The 16,077-nt window shown below is 36.7% G+C and overlaps 3 protein-coding genes across 8 annotated transcripts; 2 read left to right on the top strand and 1 right to left on the bottom strand.

Moving 5' to 3' along the window:
- Positions 1-542: 542 nt before the first annotated feature.
- Positions 543-2,977, top strand: LOC120149648 (3-hydroxy-3-methylglutaryl-coenzyme A reductase 2). Its single transcript, XM_039162380.1, has 4 exons — positions 543-1,654; positions 1,753-1,934; positions 2,021-2,367; positions 2,709-2,977. Exons 1-4 carry the CDS (start codon positions 543-545, stop codon positions 2,949-2,951), a joined length of 1,884 nt encoding a protein of 627 aa, XP_039018311.1. The 3' UTR covers positions 2,952-2,977.
- A 4,596-nt stretch (positions 2,978-7,573) lies between these two features.
- On the top strand, positions 7,574-11,378 carry LOC120149807 (protein FAR1-RELATED SEQUENCE 5-like). Its single transcript, XM_039162514.1, has 2 exons — positions 7,574-9,957; positions 10,967-11,378. The coding sequence occupies exons 1-2, from the start codon at positions 7,750-7,752 to the stop codon at positions 11,138-11,140; spliced, it is 2,382 nt and encodes a 793-aa protein (XP_039018445.1). The 5' UTR covers positions 7,574-7,749; the 3' UTR covers positions 11,141-11,378.
- A 621-nt stretch (positions 11,379-11,999) lies between these two features.
- LOC120149852 (transcription termination factor MTERF6, chloroplastic/mitochondrial-like) lies at positions 12,000-13,861 on the bottom strand. 6 transcript variants are annotated; one of them, XM_039162560.1, is made up of 3 exons: positions 13,591-13,860; positions 13,328-13,372; positions 12,000-13,140 (listed from the first exon to the last, which is right to left on the bottom strand). In XM_039162560.1, the coding sequence occupies exon 3, from the start codon at positions 13,136-13,138 to the stop codon at positions 12,140-12,142; it is 999 nt and encodes a 332-aa protein (XP_039018491.1). In that variant the 5' UTR covers positions 13,139-13,140; positions 13,328-13,372; positions 13,591-13,860; the 3' UTR covers positions 12,000-12,139. The 6 variants fall into 6 exon arrangements, with proteins under 6 accessions (XP_039018491.1, XP_039018490.1, XP_039018489.1 ...); XM_039162559.1 differs by having other exon boundaries at positions 13,274-13,372; XM_039162558.1 differs by having other exon boundaries at positions 13,274-13,336; positions 13,585-13,860.
- Positions 13,862-16,077: the final 2,216 nt, after the last annotated feature.

A 16,077-nucleotide genomic window follows, 5' to 3' on the forward strand; every position in this document is an offset into this window, starting at 1 on the left:
TTTCATTTTAGAGCAAAAACCATTATTTTAAAACATTGACAATATATTGACTGATTTATATAAAAAAATCTTTTTACTTTAAAATAAAATAGTAAAAAGATAAATATCAAAATAATTATTTAATAGAATATATTTGTTTGATTAAGCCTAATTTAGAAGGTTTAAAAAATGAAGAGAGCATGTTTGGAACATGGAGTGTCAGTGCCCGTTGTCATCAACCATGCAAATTGCAATGCTCTTTCAAAAACAAACAGCCTAAACTCTGTCTTTTGACTCATCAACACGTGCCAACTTCTCTCTCTTTTCACCACGCGCCTTTTCCATCTCTCTTTTATCTTCACGCGCTACCACTTCCCCTTCTCTTTCATTGTTCCACACGTGTACTCCCCCAACAACCCCTATAAATATTTCCTTCCCCCCTAAACTCTCGCCCACCCACTCAACCTCCTCGGAAACCGTTCCCAACACGAACCGTAATCATTTCCCACGACTTCCTTCCTCCTCCTCCTCCGCCGGCTTCCCCGTTGCCACCGCCGTCCGTAATGGAAGCCAGCCGGCCTACAGCGAATAAACGGGTTCATGCTCTCAAGCCAACAAAGAGGATCCCTTTAGAGGAAGATACTGCCAAAGCCTCCGACGCGTTACCTATTCCGTTGTATCTAACGAATGCTGTGTTCTTCACGCTCTTCTTCTCCGTTGTTTACTTTCTTCTTTCCCGTTGGCGCGAAAAGATCCGAGCTTCAATTCCACTCCACCTCGTCACCTTTTCAGAGATCATTGCGATTTTCGCTTTAGTCGCCTCTTTGATTTATCTTTTGGGGTTCTTCGGGATCGACTTTGTCCAGTCTTTGATTCTCCGACCTTCTGGTGACGTTTGGAGTGCCGAGGACGAGGAAGAGGAAAACAAAGTCTTGCTTCCTAAAGAAGATGCCCGTACGGTCCCTTGCGGCGAAGCTCTTGATTGCTCGCCACCTTCACTGGCTACTATGGCGCCGGTTGTAACTACCCAGAAACTGTTCGATGAAAAGACTGTTAGAGTTACAACAGAGGAAGACGCCCGAAAAGTCTCTTGCGGCCAGGCTCTTGATTGCTCGCTTCCTTCGCTGCCACCTCGAGTACCGGTTGTTACTACCCAGAAACTGTTGGATGAAAAGCCCGTTGTTGTCACAACCGAAGAAGACGAAGAAATAATTACATCCGTAGTGACTGGAACACTTCCTTCCTATTCTTTAGAATCAAAGTTAGGTGATTGCAAGAGAGCCGCTGCCATCAGGCGTGAGGCGCTGCAGAGATTAACGGGGAAATCATTATCCGGTTTGCCACTGGATAGATTTGATTACGAGTCCATTTTAGGGCAGTGTTGTGAGATGCCTGTTGGGTACGTGCAGATTCCCGTGGGAATCGCTGGACCACTGTTGCTTAATGAAAGAGAGTTCTCAGTTCCTATGGCAACCACGGAGGGGTGCTTGGTGGCTAGTACCAACAGGGGTTGTAAAGCTATTCATTTGTCTGGTGGAGCTACATGTATCATATTGAAAGATGGTATGACTAGAGCTCCTATTGTAAGATTCGGCACCTCGAAAAAGGCAGCTGAGCTGAAGTTTTATTTGGAAGATCCCGACAATTTCGATACTTTAGCTGTTGTTTTTAACAGGTTTGTTTGGATATTTTTGGATTTCAGATTGAGCGGTTCAAATTCTAGCTAATTGTGCTGGTATTTTGAAAATTTTGAGTTTCTGGCGATGGTTGCAGATCAAGTCGATTTGGTAGGCTTCAAAGCATAAAATGTGCAATTGCTGGGAAGAATCTATATATGAGATTCACTTGCAGTACCAGTGATGCTATGGGGATGAACATGGTTTCCAAGGGGGTTCAAAGCGTTCTGGATTTCCTTCAAACTGATTTTCCTGACATGGATGTCATCGGCATTTCTGGTAAGCTTCATTTGCTTATATACTTATGTTATTTGTCTTTTGTTTGAGCTTGATAACTCAATTTTATAGATTTATGATGGATTTAGGAAATTTCTGTACCGACAAAAAGCCGGCTGCAGTCAACTGGATTGAAGGACGAGGCAAATCTGTTGTCTGTGAGGCCATCATTAAGGGTGATGTGGTTAGGAAGGTCTTGAAGACTAGTGTGGAATCTCTGGTGGAGCTCAACATGCTTAAGAACCTTACTGGTTCTGCCATGGCTGGAGCTCTGGGTGGATTTAATGCCCATGCCAGTAACGTTGTCACTGCAATCTACATAGCTACTGGCCAAGATCCGGCTCAAAACGTGGAGAGCTCTCATTGCATCACGATGATGGAGGCTGTTAATGATGGAAAGGACATTCACGTCTCTGCCACAATGCCTTCCATTGAGGTAATTGATTTTAGTCCTGTCTGATTACCAAACACAAGGATTTTTCAGTGTCAAAACCTTCTGGCTGAGTAAGAAGTGTCTCAAAACCAGACCTGTCAAAAACTAGTCCTATCAAGGCTGGATCGGTTGATTTTGAGTTGGGTCTATTTGGACTTTTAAAATGATCTATTTTGGTTCAGGTCGTTTCCGGTTGAATCGTTTTGAGTTTTAAGGTTTGGGTTTTTTGGATAGGATCATTTTGGGTCATTGCAGACTTAGGATAGTTTAGATTCAGGTGGAGAGAGTTCATGGAAGCGCTAGAAGTCTAATTTATGACGGTTGATTTGTGATTTGTTGTTTAGGTTGGCACTGTTGGTGGTGGAACTCAGCTTGCATCTCAGTCAGCCTGTTTGAATCTGCTAGGGGTTAAAGGTGCAAGCAAAGAGGTAGCTGGAGCAAACTCTAGGATGCTTGCAACCATTGTAGCCGGTGCAGTTCTTGCGGGGGAGCTGTCACTCATGTCGGCCCTTGCAGCGGGTCAACTAGTTAAGAGCCATATGAAGTACAATAGATCAAGTAAGGATGTTTCCAAGCTTTCTTCCTAGATGAACATTGTCATGTAGTTGTTTGTTGCAAATCCCATGCTATAAATATATCTGACCATCCCTTTGTAATAACCTAAGCGTCTTTGTAATTTCCTTTATTTGTTTTGTACTTTGTTATTGTTTTATATATAAGAAAAAAACGAAGAAAAGACATGTAATCTGAGAATGGTGTAAAATGATAGGATTATTAATTAATTTGTTTTTTCGTTTTACTTAATTGATTCTACATGTATTTTGTCTTATCAATGATTGAGGCGTTATTTAAGCTTGCAGCAGCCAGCAAGGGCATCTCAATCTTCATTTTCTACTACTTCGAGATTGTATTCTTTGGGTACAATTGTCTTCAGAATATCTCCAAAGGATTGTAGTGTTGTTGTGATGAGATATTATCCATTCGTCAAGGTAAAAAAGAAACACATAATCTGACATGTATAAACTATTTTGAAAAAAAAAAACATTACGTTGTATATTAATTAAAAAAATTCTATAAAGTCATCCTATTATAAAATTTAGATGTATTTGGTGGTAAACATTATAATTGATAGATAAGGTCGAATTGGAGGGGGTTTTTTTTCTTATAATTATTTGTATCGAATCTATTAATCGATTAATTAAATTAGAATCTATTAATCGATCATGTCGAAACGATTTTTCCTTAAGGGTGAGATTTTAAAAACCACAATAATTCTTAATTATCTCTTTTTTAATTTAAAAATAAATGTGATTTAAAAGACTTCTCGTTTCGAAAAATATAGGATTTCCTTTACGATAAAAAAATACAGTTCGAAGAGTCGTCATCAATCTTTGGTTAGAGTATGATTGGGCACCCAAAAATGTTTATTATTTTAAATAAAAATAAATTTTAATTAAAACAACAAATTAATGTATGCTTTACCAAAATCCGAGTTCGGGAGTCGGTTACGTGCGGGAAAGGATTAGCACCCCACAACGCCCTAAAACGGTACCTAGTCGATTAATTAATGTCTTTGCATTGAACTTTACAAATTCGAACTTAATTTGATTTTTAATCCCATAAAACAAATATGTAAATTTAAAAACATTCAAAAACACTCAAATAAATTAAATTAACATTACCGAGTCGTTTTAGAAAGATAAAGAATGTTCGATTATTTACAAATATCGAGACCAGATCTTAAAAGCTATAACAACCTTTTCTCGATAAATTTAAATAAACGAACAATTCCTTTTCTTTCGTTCCCAAATTTTAGGTGAAGAATTGATTTTTAGGTTTCACTTTCGGGATACACTTTTAATTTAAAATCGTCAAAACGGCCCTCTAATCAGTTAAGACAAGCCACTCAAGACAATTTTAAATTAAAAATGTATTACTCTTAATCCAATTATTTGGTATGGGTCAAGTTATGCATATGAAGTTAACATGCGAAAAATAACTATTTACACACACAAGTATCATAATGATTCGAACATATGGTTACCAAGCCTTCATAGCAAACCTAAACTATCCTTACTACGTGTACAAAAAAAAACTTAAACGTTGACTAAAACATAAATAAAACAAATTCAAGGACCACTTTATAAATAGAATAAATAATAGGATATCACAAAAAAATCAAACTTCAAGCCTTGCAAACGTAATATAACCAAAGAAAATATGAAAGTTTAAAATGAAAATGAAAAATACACATTAAATGTAAAAAAACAGTAAGTTTAAATAACCTAACAAATGACTAAACTAAAAACGCATAAACTATGAATACAAAATTAAAAAGCTCAAAATATTCATTTTAGGACCAAAATACAACAATTCAAGAATCTAAAGGAGCTCACTCAAAATTTCCCTTTTTTTCTCAAAACATGGAATCTCTCGACCATTGCAACACTACCGTTTTTGCTTTAACATATATAATATTTTAAATGAAAAACTTAACCCACATTTGATTAACCCTCAGCCGCATATACTAAATTACTCTCTCCCTCTCTTCTCGATATTCTCTCTCACTAATGGCCAAGACCCCAACGGCCCAACCCCTCTGCTAATCTTAATCGAGACCCCCTCATGCCCCTTTCCATTCTCTCCACTCAGCCACCATAATCACCTGTCAGCCCCCTAACGACGACCACATTAAACCCCGACCGCTACTGGACTTCAACCGAAGCCAAACGACCACCGTTACTCTCTATCGCTCGAGTCTCTCCATCCCGATGGCTTCAACTCCGACGACCGACTCCTAGGTAAACACTAAATTCTTTCTTTTAATTTTATTCTGGTTTTGCTAAATTAAATCTCATCTTTTCCACGACAATGGAACCAACACATAGAATAAATGGAATTAACAAGATACCAATGGCGTTCGGTCAGTCTAGGTAAGTCCTAATCTCTCTCTCTCATTTTAGTTTTAAACCACAATCACACATACATAAAAAATGAACTGGAAAACAAAGAGATTGAAGAATAATTCCTCGAAAAACATACCTTTATTGCGTTATTTGTTTTTCAATTGTAAGATTACAATAATATCTCCTTTGGCACTCTTTTTGCACTTGTAAAATTACTGATAGCTAGTATACTTTTCTTTCGAAATGCTTTTCTTCGTTTCGTGTTCTCTATGTTTCTTCTGGTTCTCTCCCTCTTTTTCTCTCAGTTTTCCCTGATATTTGATCGTGTCATCTCCCCCTATTTCGTATTTAATTTCTTTTTAGTTTTCAGTAGTTAATCCCCCACTATCTGATTATTTTAACTGCCAAAAACCAACGTCAATCTCTCTTTTTTTTCTGCATGCAGCTGCTGTCCATTGGACTTGAGATGAGCCTCCAATTGGTTGATTTCTTTTTTGGGCTCTCACTGATCCACACTGCAACTTGTATTGGATCTAAAACTCGAACGAAGCCCCCCAGACGAAATCGAGCATCTACAGATTAATTAAATTAAAATCTATAAAACCTTCTCATCTGTTTTATATTATTTATAATGTTATGACTAGGAATGTTAATTAGGCAGGATGAGTGCTCCCTCTGCTTACATCATCGTCAAAAAAATTTATCCTTATCATCAATCATCTTGTAACTAAAATCATCACTGTCTTAACATTCACATGGTTCTTAAGGCTCACTTAATCTGGCTATATCTGTATTATGTCTCCCTTCATATAATATACTTATGGATATCAGTTAAATAAATATAAACAATTTTTTTTAAAACAAATTATGAAATACATTATGTAATATTATTAAAAAATAATAACAAGTCATCACAATCTTTTAATTAATAAATTAAAATATAATTCTAACAAAATTCAGAAAATAAAGTTCTCACGTAATATCTAAGTGCAGACGTTATCTCGAATACATCATAAATATCTTCAAGTGCAACACAGGCGAAAAAGTTTCAGAAATCAATTAACACATGCAACAGAAGTATTATCAAAATTATTTTTAAAAATTGTTTATTATGAATACCAGACGAACATGAATGACACGGGATAAACGAAAATATAGCGTGGAAATAAGATCATAAAGGGAATAATGCACGTAGTCAACCTTAATGTATTTTTGTTCCTAAACTTGGAGGTGGAAACCAACCTGCTAGCCTCACTACTTAATAGGTTCCATTCTATTTTCAAGTTTTTGTAGCACACACTGGGCCTGGGGTATTCTAATCTCACGGTAATAATGGTGATAGTATTAGTAGCGAATAGACCTTAAAATCTGGAATAGCAGCAAATGATTGGGGGGTGAGTATTTAATTCAATCGAGTCCCATAATTTTTTTTAATTAGTTGAGGTAGGGAGCTTTATTTTATAAAAGTCGAGTCAAACTTATTAAATTTAAAGTCAAATTATTTAAATTTATGTTAATGACGGATCCACGTTGGAGGCGGAAGGAGGACATGACCCACCCAACTTTTATGATTTAATTGTATTTTAAGTCTTTAAAATTTTTTAAACCATTATAATTAAGTTCTAACCTTCCTAAAATTTTCTGGTTTAATTATTTTTAAATACATTATTAGTTTTAAAGTTAAATTAAGTCTTTACCTATAACTTTTTTGATTTAATTAATTTTTAGGACATGACAACTTTAAAATTAGTGAAATTAAACTCAAATCCTCTATTTTTTATGATTTAATTACCTTTTAGAATCTTGTTAGTTTCAAAGATATATAACTTAACACTTCCCAGAATTTTATCATAGTTTTGCCTTTAATTTCTGTTTTAATTTAATTATAAATATTCATAATATTATTATACTAATTGATTTCAATTTAAATAATTTTTTATAATTATATATAATATGCATATACATATACATTTCTTTATATTTTTTGCCTATATGATATACATATATCATGTAGAATTAAGAAACTCGATTTTAAATTTAAAAATTAATCGACTAATTATTACAAATTTTGAGTGTTTGAATTTTATTTTAATTTTTTAAATTATAAATTACATTAAATCGAGCAAAAATTTTAACGTCAAATCCACTTAAAAAAATCAATTTTTGATACATTAAACTCCCAAATCCAAACGTAATTATCACCTCAATTTGCAACCTTTTAGATTTCCCCTCTAGAGGCCTAGACTTGCATTGTTTCTCTTTGTTTTTCACTTTTCTATTCTATTCTATATTTCAATCCCCCTTTCATAAAATCTCGATTCTAGGGTTTCTCTCATTTTCTACAGAAAACCAACCTCCTCCCTCGTTTTTTTAATGCCTTCCATGCCCAAGCTTACTTCCTTCTTGGCCACTTCAATTCCACCTTCACAGCATTAATCCCCCCCCATTTTTTCGTAAAAAATAAATAAAAAACAATAATATGGATCTGGAGGTTCTTGAATTCGACATTGGCTTAGGTGGAGGAGGTAGCAGCGGTCGAGACGGCGATGATGATGCCAATATAGGGTTAGACATTGACGAGGACATGGCTGATAGTCCTGCTCCTTCACTTCTTGCTTCCAATAGCAGTGGAGGTGGCTTTCGAAACGGAAGCGGCGAAATTTACCTCCCAGAAGGGGACCTACTGGATCTTGAGCCATATGAAGGTATGGAATTTGAGTCTGAAGAAGCCGCAAAGGCCTTCTACAATTCTTATGCTCGCCGCGTCGGTTTCAGTACGCGTGTAAGTTCTTCTCGTCGTTCTAGGCGCGATGGAGCAATTATTCAGAGACAGTTTGTTTGTGCTAAAGAAGGGTTTAGGAATTTGAATGAGAAAAGAACAAAAGATAGGGAGATTAAGCGTCCTCGTACTATTACTAGAGTGGGATGTAAGGCTTCTTTGTCTGTTAAAGTGCAGGATTCGGGGAAATGGGTTGTGTCTGGATTTGTTAGAGAACATAATCATGAGCTTGTTCCTCCTGACCAGGTTCATTGTCTTCGGTCTCATAGGCAGATATCTGGGCCTGCTAAGACTTTGATTGATACATTGCAGGGTGCTGGGATGGGGCCTCGTCGGATTATGTCTGCTTTAATAAAAGAATATGGTGGAATTAGTAAGGTTGGATTTACAGAAGTGGATTGTAGGAATTATATGAGGAATAATCGGCAGAGGAGCTTAGAAGGAGATATTCAACTACTTTTGGATTATTTGAGGCAAATGCAAGCTGAGAACCCGAATTTATTTTTCGCTGTTCAGGGTGACGAGGATCAAGCTTTGACGAGTAATGTGTTTTGGGCTGACCCCAAATCTAGGATGAATTATACTTACTTTGGAGATACTGTTACGTTTGATACTACCTATAGGTCGAACAGGTATCGTCTACCTTTTGCACCTTTCACTGGAGTAAACCACCACGGACAGCCAGTTTTGTTTGGTTGTGCTTTTTTAATAAATGAATCTGAAGCATCGTTTGTTTGGCTGTTCAAGACTTGGCTTATGGCAATGTCTGGTCGTCCACCTGTGTCTATCACCACTGATCATGATGCTGTTATTCGGTCAGCCATTATGCAGGTTTTCCCCGAGACTCGGCACCGTTTCTGCAAATGGCACATCTTCAAGAAATGCCAGGAGAAGTTGTCCCATGTGTTCCTTAAGCATCCAACTTTTGAAGCAGATTTCCATAAGTGTGTTAACTTGCCTGAATTGATTGAGGAGTTTGAGTCTTGTTGGTTGTCTCTTGTAGATCGATATGAACTCAGGGATCATGAATGGCTTCAGATGATTTACAATGACCGCAGGCATTGGATCCCTGTATATCTGCGGGACACTTTTTTTGCTGAGATGTCGATAACCCAACGAAGTGATGGTATGAACTCGTACTTTGATGGCTTTGTGAATGCTTCAACCAATCTGAATCAGTTCTTTAAGCTCTATGAGAAAGCTCTGGAGAGTCGAAATGAGAAAGAAGTGAAAGCAGATTATTATACAATGAACACTTCCCCTGCTCTGAAGACCCCATCTCCAATGGAGAAGCAGGCGTCAGAGCTTTATACCAGAAAACTGTTTATGAGATTTCAAGAGGAGCTAGTCGGGACTCTGACATTCATGGCATCAAAATCAGATGATGATGATGATACTATAAGATATCAGGTGGCAAAGTTCGGAGAGGATCATAAATCCTACTATGTTAAGTTCAATGTTTTAGAAATGAAAGCCGCTTGTAGCTGCCAGATGTTTGAGTTCTCTGGTATTCTCTGTAGACATATATTGACAGTTTTCAGAGTAACCAATGTCCTTACACTCCCTTCTCATTATATTTTGAAACGATGGACAAAAAATGCAAGGAGTAGTGTCATATTAGAAGAACGTTCTAGCGATGTATATACTAATTATTTAGAATCTCATACAGTCCGATATAATACCCTACGTCATGAGGCCTTCAAGCTTGTTGATGAAGGATCAAAGTCTTTAGACGCATGCAATGTGGCAATTGATGCTCTCCAACAGGCTGCAAAAAGAGTTGCACTTGCGACAAAGAATGATGGGAGGACTACACTGGTTAATGGGCGGATCAGGGGTGACTCTTCACATGATGCTAATTGGGCAAATAATCTTAATCACAAAATTCCCAAGCAACCTTTATCTGAGGTGAGAACTATTATTCAGTTATCCCTGTTGCTTGTTCTACATATGACATCTTGAATGAACATCTATGTACACAGGTGGTTTTAATATTCTTGTTTGAACTTTTCTGTAAATTTTTGCTTTCCCATTTTCTTCAGTACTTGGTTTACCGCTTGCATTTGGAATTGTTTTTATTGTAGTAAGCCTTACCTAAGAGATTATTTCTGTCCCATGCCATGTCATTGAAGATATTGTTAGGTCTAGAAATTGTGTTGTAATTTGTAAACTTGTAAACTTTTTGATTGCACGATCAACTTAAAGGGGACCTCCCAAATCCTAATTTCAGTGGGAATAGATAAGTTGTAGAGTTACCTCAGCAGGCTCAGCATTTGAGGCTAAAGCACATATTCAAGCATTCTTTTTTGGTAGCGAATGTCTCTAGGCTTATTCCATCTGTGAATTTTTTGACAATTACGTCTTTTCTCTTTATTATATTGTTAATATGATATATCATGTTTCTTTGAAGTCAAATGAATTATCTGCTTGATGAATTTGTATAAGCTATGTTCATCACTATTTTCTTAGGTCTTTAGCTCCAATACAATTTGTTTTGTGTTTCCTCATGCTTTAACGGATCTTAGAGACCTTTTTTGCATCATATACCATGCTAATTCCATATTCTTGTTGGACAATCTGGTTACAAGTTTAGGTCAAAGCATAGTATCTTTTGTTTGCCCAAGGTTTTCTGCTCATGATTAAGCAAGGCATAACATGTTCATACTGAATGGTCAATTTGATTTTACTCCCTTCCATGCTTTCTTTCAATCATGTAGTTTTTTAGATATTTGATGTCTGCTATCATCAGGGACTTTGTTCAATGATTGCTAGGATGTAAACAATCTGGTTTTCCCAGTATGTCTCCACTCACTGTCATTTTCTATATCCTAGAATTATAAAAAGAGTCACCGAATATGCACATACAAGAGAACGAAAAGGCAAAAAAATTGACATTGGGTACTTCATTGTTTTTCAGGATGACATAGACAAGAAAATCCGAGAACTCACCAATGAGCTGGAGTTTGCAAGTCGAAAATGTGAAGTTTACCGGTCAAATTTGCTTTCTGTTTTAAAAGACATCGAAGACCATAAGCTACAGCTGTCAATTAGAGTGCAAAATATAAAGATCAGCATGAAAGATGGCCTGTGATGCCGCGACACATTTCGTCTATGTAGTTTCGATCTAATCCCATCTGATTTCATATTTCAAGTTTGTCTTCAATCCGACCCTAGGTTTTTCTTCACCTTTGAATGCTGTGAGCAATTAGGAACAGCTTCTGGTTTGTAGCCATGTACAGTATAGTTGATGTGTCTTAGCCATTTAGGTGCACAGTTTGTGAAACTGAGTGATTAGTTTTTTTTAGTAAAACTGTGTGGAGATTAGTTGACACTGTCGATAATAGTCTGAAAATCTCTGGATAACGTCCTCATGCATCAAAATGCTGGTATCACTATTTGGGATGGGCACAGGGCGGGATGGGCTGGTATTTTGGCTGTCTTGATTCGGACTTTAAAATATATTGCTTATACCCGATCTTGCCTCATCTAGATGAATTCTAGCTTTTCTCCTACTTTGAAACCGTCTCGATTTTCAAAATAAATCTCCAACCCGATTCAAATATATTAATATTTAAAAATAATTAAAATAATATATTTATAGTTTGTTAAAATAATGTATTTTATAATAATTTTTATATTTTTAATAATTAAAGACATATTTTAACAATATAAAAATAAAAATCCTTAAAATTTTAAATATATTATATATATAAAAAGATAAATTAATAATTATATTGGGTTGGGTTGGGTTGGTGATTTTTCACCTTACCCACTCTTGTCCCGCAGTTATATGCTATATAATCTGCCTTGAAGTCTGAAATTTGAAAAGAAAAAAAAAAGCCTCTACAGGGAACTGTCGGTTTAGGTATTTTGACCATCACTGATCACTATGGACTATGGCATTGCATAAACTTAGTGAAGATTTGAAGTTCAGAACTGGATGATAATGGCAAAAATTTAGCTGATCTTAGTTTCTCGTTGATAAAAAACACATGCATATTTCATTTCATGTACCAAGGTGACAATTAAGCTACAATATGAAGAATGATAATCAAAGAGAATGGGAATGTGGCTAATGGCTTATAGTACCTCAGGCAAGCCCTTTAAACAAACCAAACTTCAATAGGAACTTTTTTTGATTGCAGTCTAGCATTTCACTTAAACTACAAGTGACTCTCTTTTCTTTCAAAAGCCGGTGCCGCAACTCTATTCTCTTCTTCAAACCGTGACGGAAGAAGTCAGGGTAATTGGCTACTTCGTCGGTTTGCCTGTCCATTACGTCAACCAAGAACCCAATCCTAGGTTCTAAGGAATTCTTGATGCTCTTGATAAGAATCAGGGGATAGCCAGTCACCATGGCAGTTATCTCTCTATCCCCAAATCCACTTCTTTGGAGATATGCAAAATTGGGTCTTAGAACCTTGCTAACATCTCTACACAAGACTTCAGGGAAGTTAATGGTCACTGTTTGAAGATCTGTCTCAGACAGACCGATCGATTTCAAAAACTCGGATGTAGGACGTAGCCTTTTGTCGACACTATAACCCATTATAAACGGGTATTTAGCCAGAACTTTACCAATCATCCCATCTCTGGTAAGGCCAAGGGTGGCAAGGAAGTTAACTATTTCTGTGAGTTTAGATTCAATGCTATAGCTGATGAGCCTAGGATTCAGCAATATCATTTTGCCTAGTTGCTTTTCGGGGACTCCCAATGCTTGAAAGAAAGCCAGGAGTGGGCAAAGCTTCTCTTCCACACTGTGGGAGACTATCTGAGGGAATCTAGCAATGACGGAAGCAACTTCACAGCGTTTAGTTCCCAGAGTAGCAAGGCATTCGACCATGGGGACAAGCTTCTCGTTTAGACCAAGAGCAAGAATTTTGGGGCACCTGGAAACAATAGAAGGTAGCTTTCTCTCTTGAATGCCAATGCTATTCAGGTAACACCAGTTTTCGGAGGCTCTTTCCTTCTGCACTCCCTGAAGGCGCTTACACTTTTTGAACATTTCGTTGATACTTTTATCATCAAAACCTTTGTCTCTGAAGAACCACATGATGCTACCACCATTTTGAACGCTAGCAACTTCCATGTCTGCAACAAATGCATAATACAGAACATTAATATCTAGAAACAGTCACAAATTCACATTGATAATAGAACTTGAAGGCTCCCAAGTTAATTATGTTGCAATGACGCCATAGTTAAGAAGCTGTAAAGCAAATGCATAGTTAATAAGCAAGCAATGAGTAAATAGAGCTTCTTGAAGGAAGACTCTTACAAGTAATCACTGCCGAATAAAAGTCACAGAAGATGGATTCAGGGGCTGAAACAAACAAACAAATGATGATAGAACTTAACAAATGGAAGACCAAGCAGAATAATTCAGTGAATTACACCAAGCAACAAAGCGAAAGCACAAGAGTCTCTCAAACAAAATATTTAAAAACTGAAAGAAACACAGACAATTTTACTCTGGGTTTCCAATTCTATTGGTGTTGATTAATAGGTGAAATAGATTGAAAGATGCAATATTGCCTTTACCTACTGAAGCTGAAATAGGGAAAACCAAAGGCAAAACCCAAGTGCTCTCTGTAAGTGGTTAGATTGAAGGGGGCATTAAAGCTGCATAAGCTACTGGGATAAAAAGGAGCTTCGTGCTCCGATTCTGCGTATTGTGAAGCCTTATCTAATAACCAGCGTCTCTTTTGATACTGGGGTCTGGGTTTATCTCTGAAATAAACACTAGGATTTGCTCAATTTTGTTCCCCGTATTGCCGCTATTACCCTTCATGCTTGTACGTAAAAGTTCTATTTTACCCCTAAAGTTCTAAAGTTCTAAACTTCTCCCCTTCTTCTCTTCCTTTCGGGCTCAAAAACCTAACTTCTCCGAGCTTATACCCTCACACCCTGTCAAACCCAGAGCAGTTTCTTTGAATTGAGAAGGAAAAGATCAACATTTGATTCTTTTGGGCTAAAAAATCTACCTTCTCTCAGCTTAAGCACTCACTCCCTGTCAAAACCCATAGCTGTTTCTTTGAATTGAATAAGAAAAGAACAACCTTTGATACTATAAACCAGTGCTACAATATGGAATCATCACAAGCTCGGGGGTTTTTCCGAAGCTGATGTAGATTTTAACCTTGAAGCCCCATTACCCCATTTCAACTTTGATCGTAATGGTTCCTCGTTTCAGCTTGATGCTGATCATAAAAACTAGAGAGAATATTCTCCATATAATGTGAACTTCCTGGAAAAATTCAAGATCGGGCTTGACAACAATAGAGAAAAAAACTGCCCTCAGAATCTGAAGCAATACATAGGAATGAGCATGAAGAAAAGGTTTATCCACCACAGGATGTTGACGAGGTTTTCAAGAAAACAAGGAAACGGGTCTTATCCCCAATGTTATAGCGATGCTTGATGGTCTATGTAAAGATGGGCTAATCCAGGAAGCGATGCAGTTTTTTGGATCAATGAGAGAAAAAAGTACAATCCCGGAAGTTGTTATATACACAGCTGTTGTTGATGGCTTCTGCACAGCACACAAGCTTGATGATGCAAACAGAATTTTCAGGAAGATGCAATCGAAAGGTGTTGTACCCAATGCCTTCAGCTATACGGCTAGAGGGGTCTCGGTTTAACAATGCCTTAATCAACTGCCTAGTTGCAAAACTAACCTGCATTTCAGTTCAGCAGCACAGGCAAACAATCATATCAGACAAGCTGGTTCTTGTACTTCATCATACTGATTGTAGTTCGAAATCCATAAAGATTATGCTGAGCAATTCTGTTATGTCATCTTCGAAATGATGGTGAAAGTCATATATCATCTACCGCTATAAATCATCCATCATTGATGGATTGGAATCATACTGGAATACTACTTGGGAAGGTGAGTTCTTTGTGCAATATGTTGTAGAAAATTCCGAATATTAATCCATGCATGTCATGTTAAAACAGAATCTAAATATTGCTGTAGAACCAGTTAAGAAGGAATTACGCTAAATCTGAACTAATGAACATTAAGCAAGAATTGAATAGTCATTTCACCGGAGCAATGTATTCTCGGTTCCAACGAATGAATTCGACTCCGTAGATGGTTCTGCAACAAATGTTGGAGGCGGTTGAGTCCTTGATCTTCTTCTCTTGTTGGGCATGGGATATGCTTCAAAACCCGTAAATCATTATAAACTCTTAATCCCATGCAAAAACTATGATTATTAATCAAACAATTTTATCAAATACCAAGTAGAAACATATAATAGAATAAAAAATGATGTGCATTGGAGTTTCAACAAGTCATAAAAGATAAATCAATGTATGTTACAAGGACGGAGCCAGATTCTAATTCAAGAGGACAAGATATAACTAATTATAGAAAATGAAAGGGACAAAATCAAAACAAACCAAAAGTTGAAGGTCTTAATATATATTTATCCCTATATATTTTTTAATGATAAAAAATTAGGAGGGCAGTGGCCCCCAACCCAACACATAATTCTGTCACTGGTCTGTTAATACTTTACAATGTGGCCATCCTTTGAATTAGACTATTTGGAAAAAGTGTTCAAATATTGTTTTGAAAAAAAAATATCCCATACGAAGGGGTTGGAAAAATATTTTTTCATATTGTCTGAATGCTACTGTGTATGAAAAAAGACGTCTGGACCATTCGACAATTGTGGGTAAACGTAAGGATAATTCGATGATTTTGAGAAGACGTATGGATCATCCGATGACTTTCCCAAATTTCATACATGCACACAAGTTGACAATGCTACGGTCTTCCTAAAGTCGTCGAGTGATCCATACATCTTCCTAAAGTCGTCAAGTGATTCGGACGTCTTCTATCATGAATAACAATATTTACACTAAATAAAAAATAATAGTTTTGTCAGAATATTTTCTGGCTTCGGGTCTTCGTATATCAGTCCTGTTATAAGCCGTTTTATCACCATACAAGGGACACTTGGGGTACATTTTCTGGTCTCTGAACAACATAAAGTACACGTAAACTAAGAAGATCAC

Source organism: Hibiscus syriacus, unplaced genomic scaffold (genome assembly GCF_006381635.1).
Source record: "Hibiscus syriacus cultivar Baekdansim isolate YM2019G1 unplaced genomic scaffold, ASM638163v2 tig00111008_pilon, whole genome shotgun sequence".
NCBI lineage: Eukaryota > Viridiplantae > Streptophyta > Magnoliopsida > Malvales > Malvaceae > Hibiscus > Hibiscus syriacus.

Excerpts from the sequence above, each read along its gene's own strand:
- LOC120149648 (XM_039162380.1), top strand. The coding sequence starts at position 543 with ATGGAAGCCAGCCGGCCTACAGCGAATAAACGGGTTCATGCTCTCAAG. Across the intron at positions 1,935-2,020 it reads GGATGTCATCGGCATTTCTG|GAAATTTCTGTACCGACAAA; the intron begins GTAAGCTTCATT and ends TGATGGATTTAG. Across the intron at positions 2,368-2,708 it reads CCACAATGCCTTCCATTGAG|GTTGGCACTGTTGGTGGTGG; the intron begins GTAATTGATTTT and ends TTTGTTGTTTAG.
- LOC120149807 (XM_039162514.1), top strand. The coding sequence starts at position 7,750 with ATGGATCTGGAGGTTCTTGAATTCGACATTGGCTTAGGTGGAGGAGGT. Across the intron at positions 9,958-10,966 it reads CCAAGCAACCTTTATCTGAG|GATGACATAGACAAGAAAAT; the intron begins GTGAGAACTATT and ends ATTGTTTTTCAG.
- LOC120149852 (XM_039162561.1), bottom strand. The coding sequence starts at position 13,138 with ATGGAAGTTGCTAGCGTTCAAAATGGTGGTAGCATCATGTGGTTCTTC.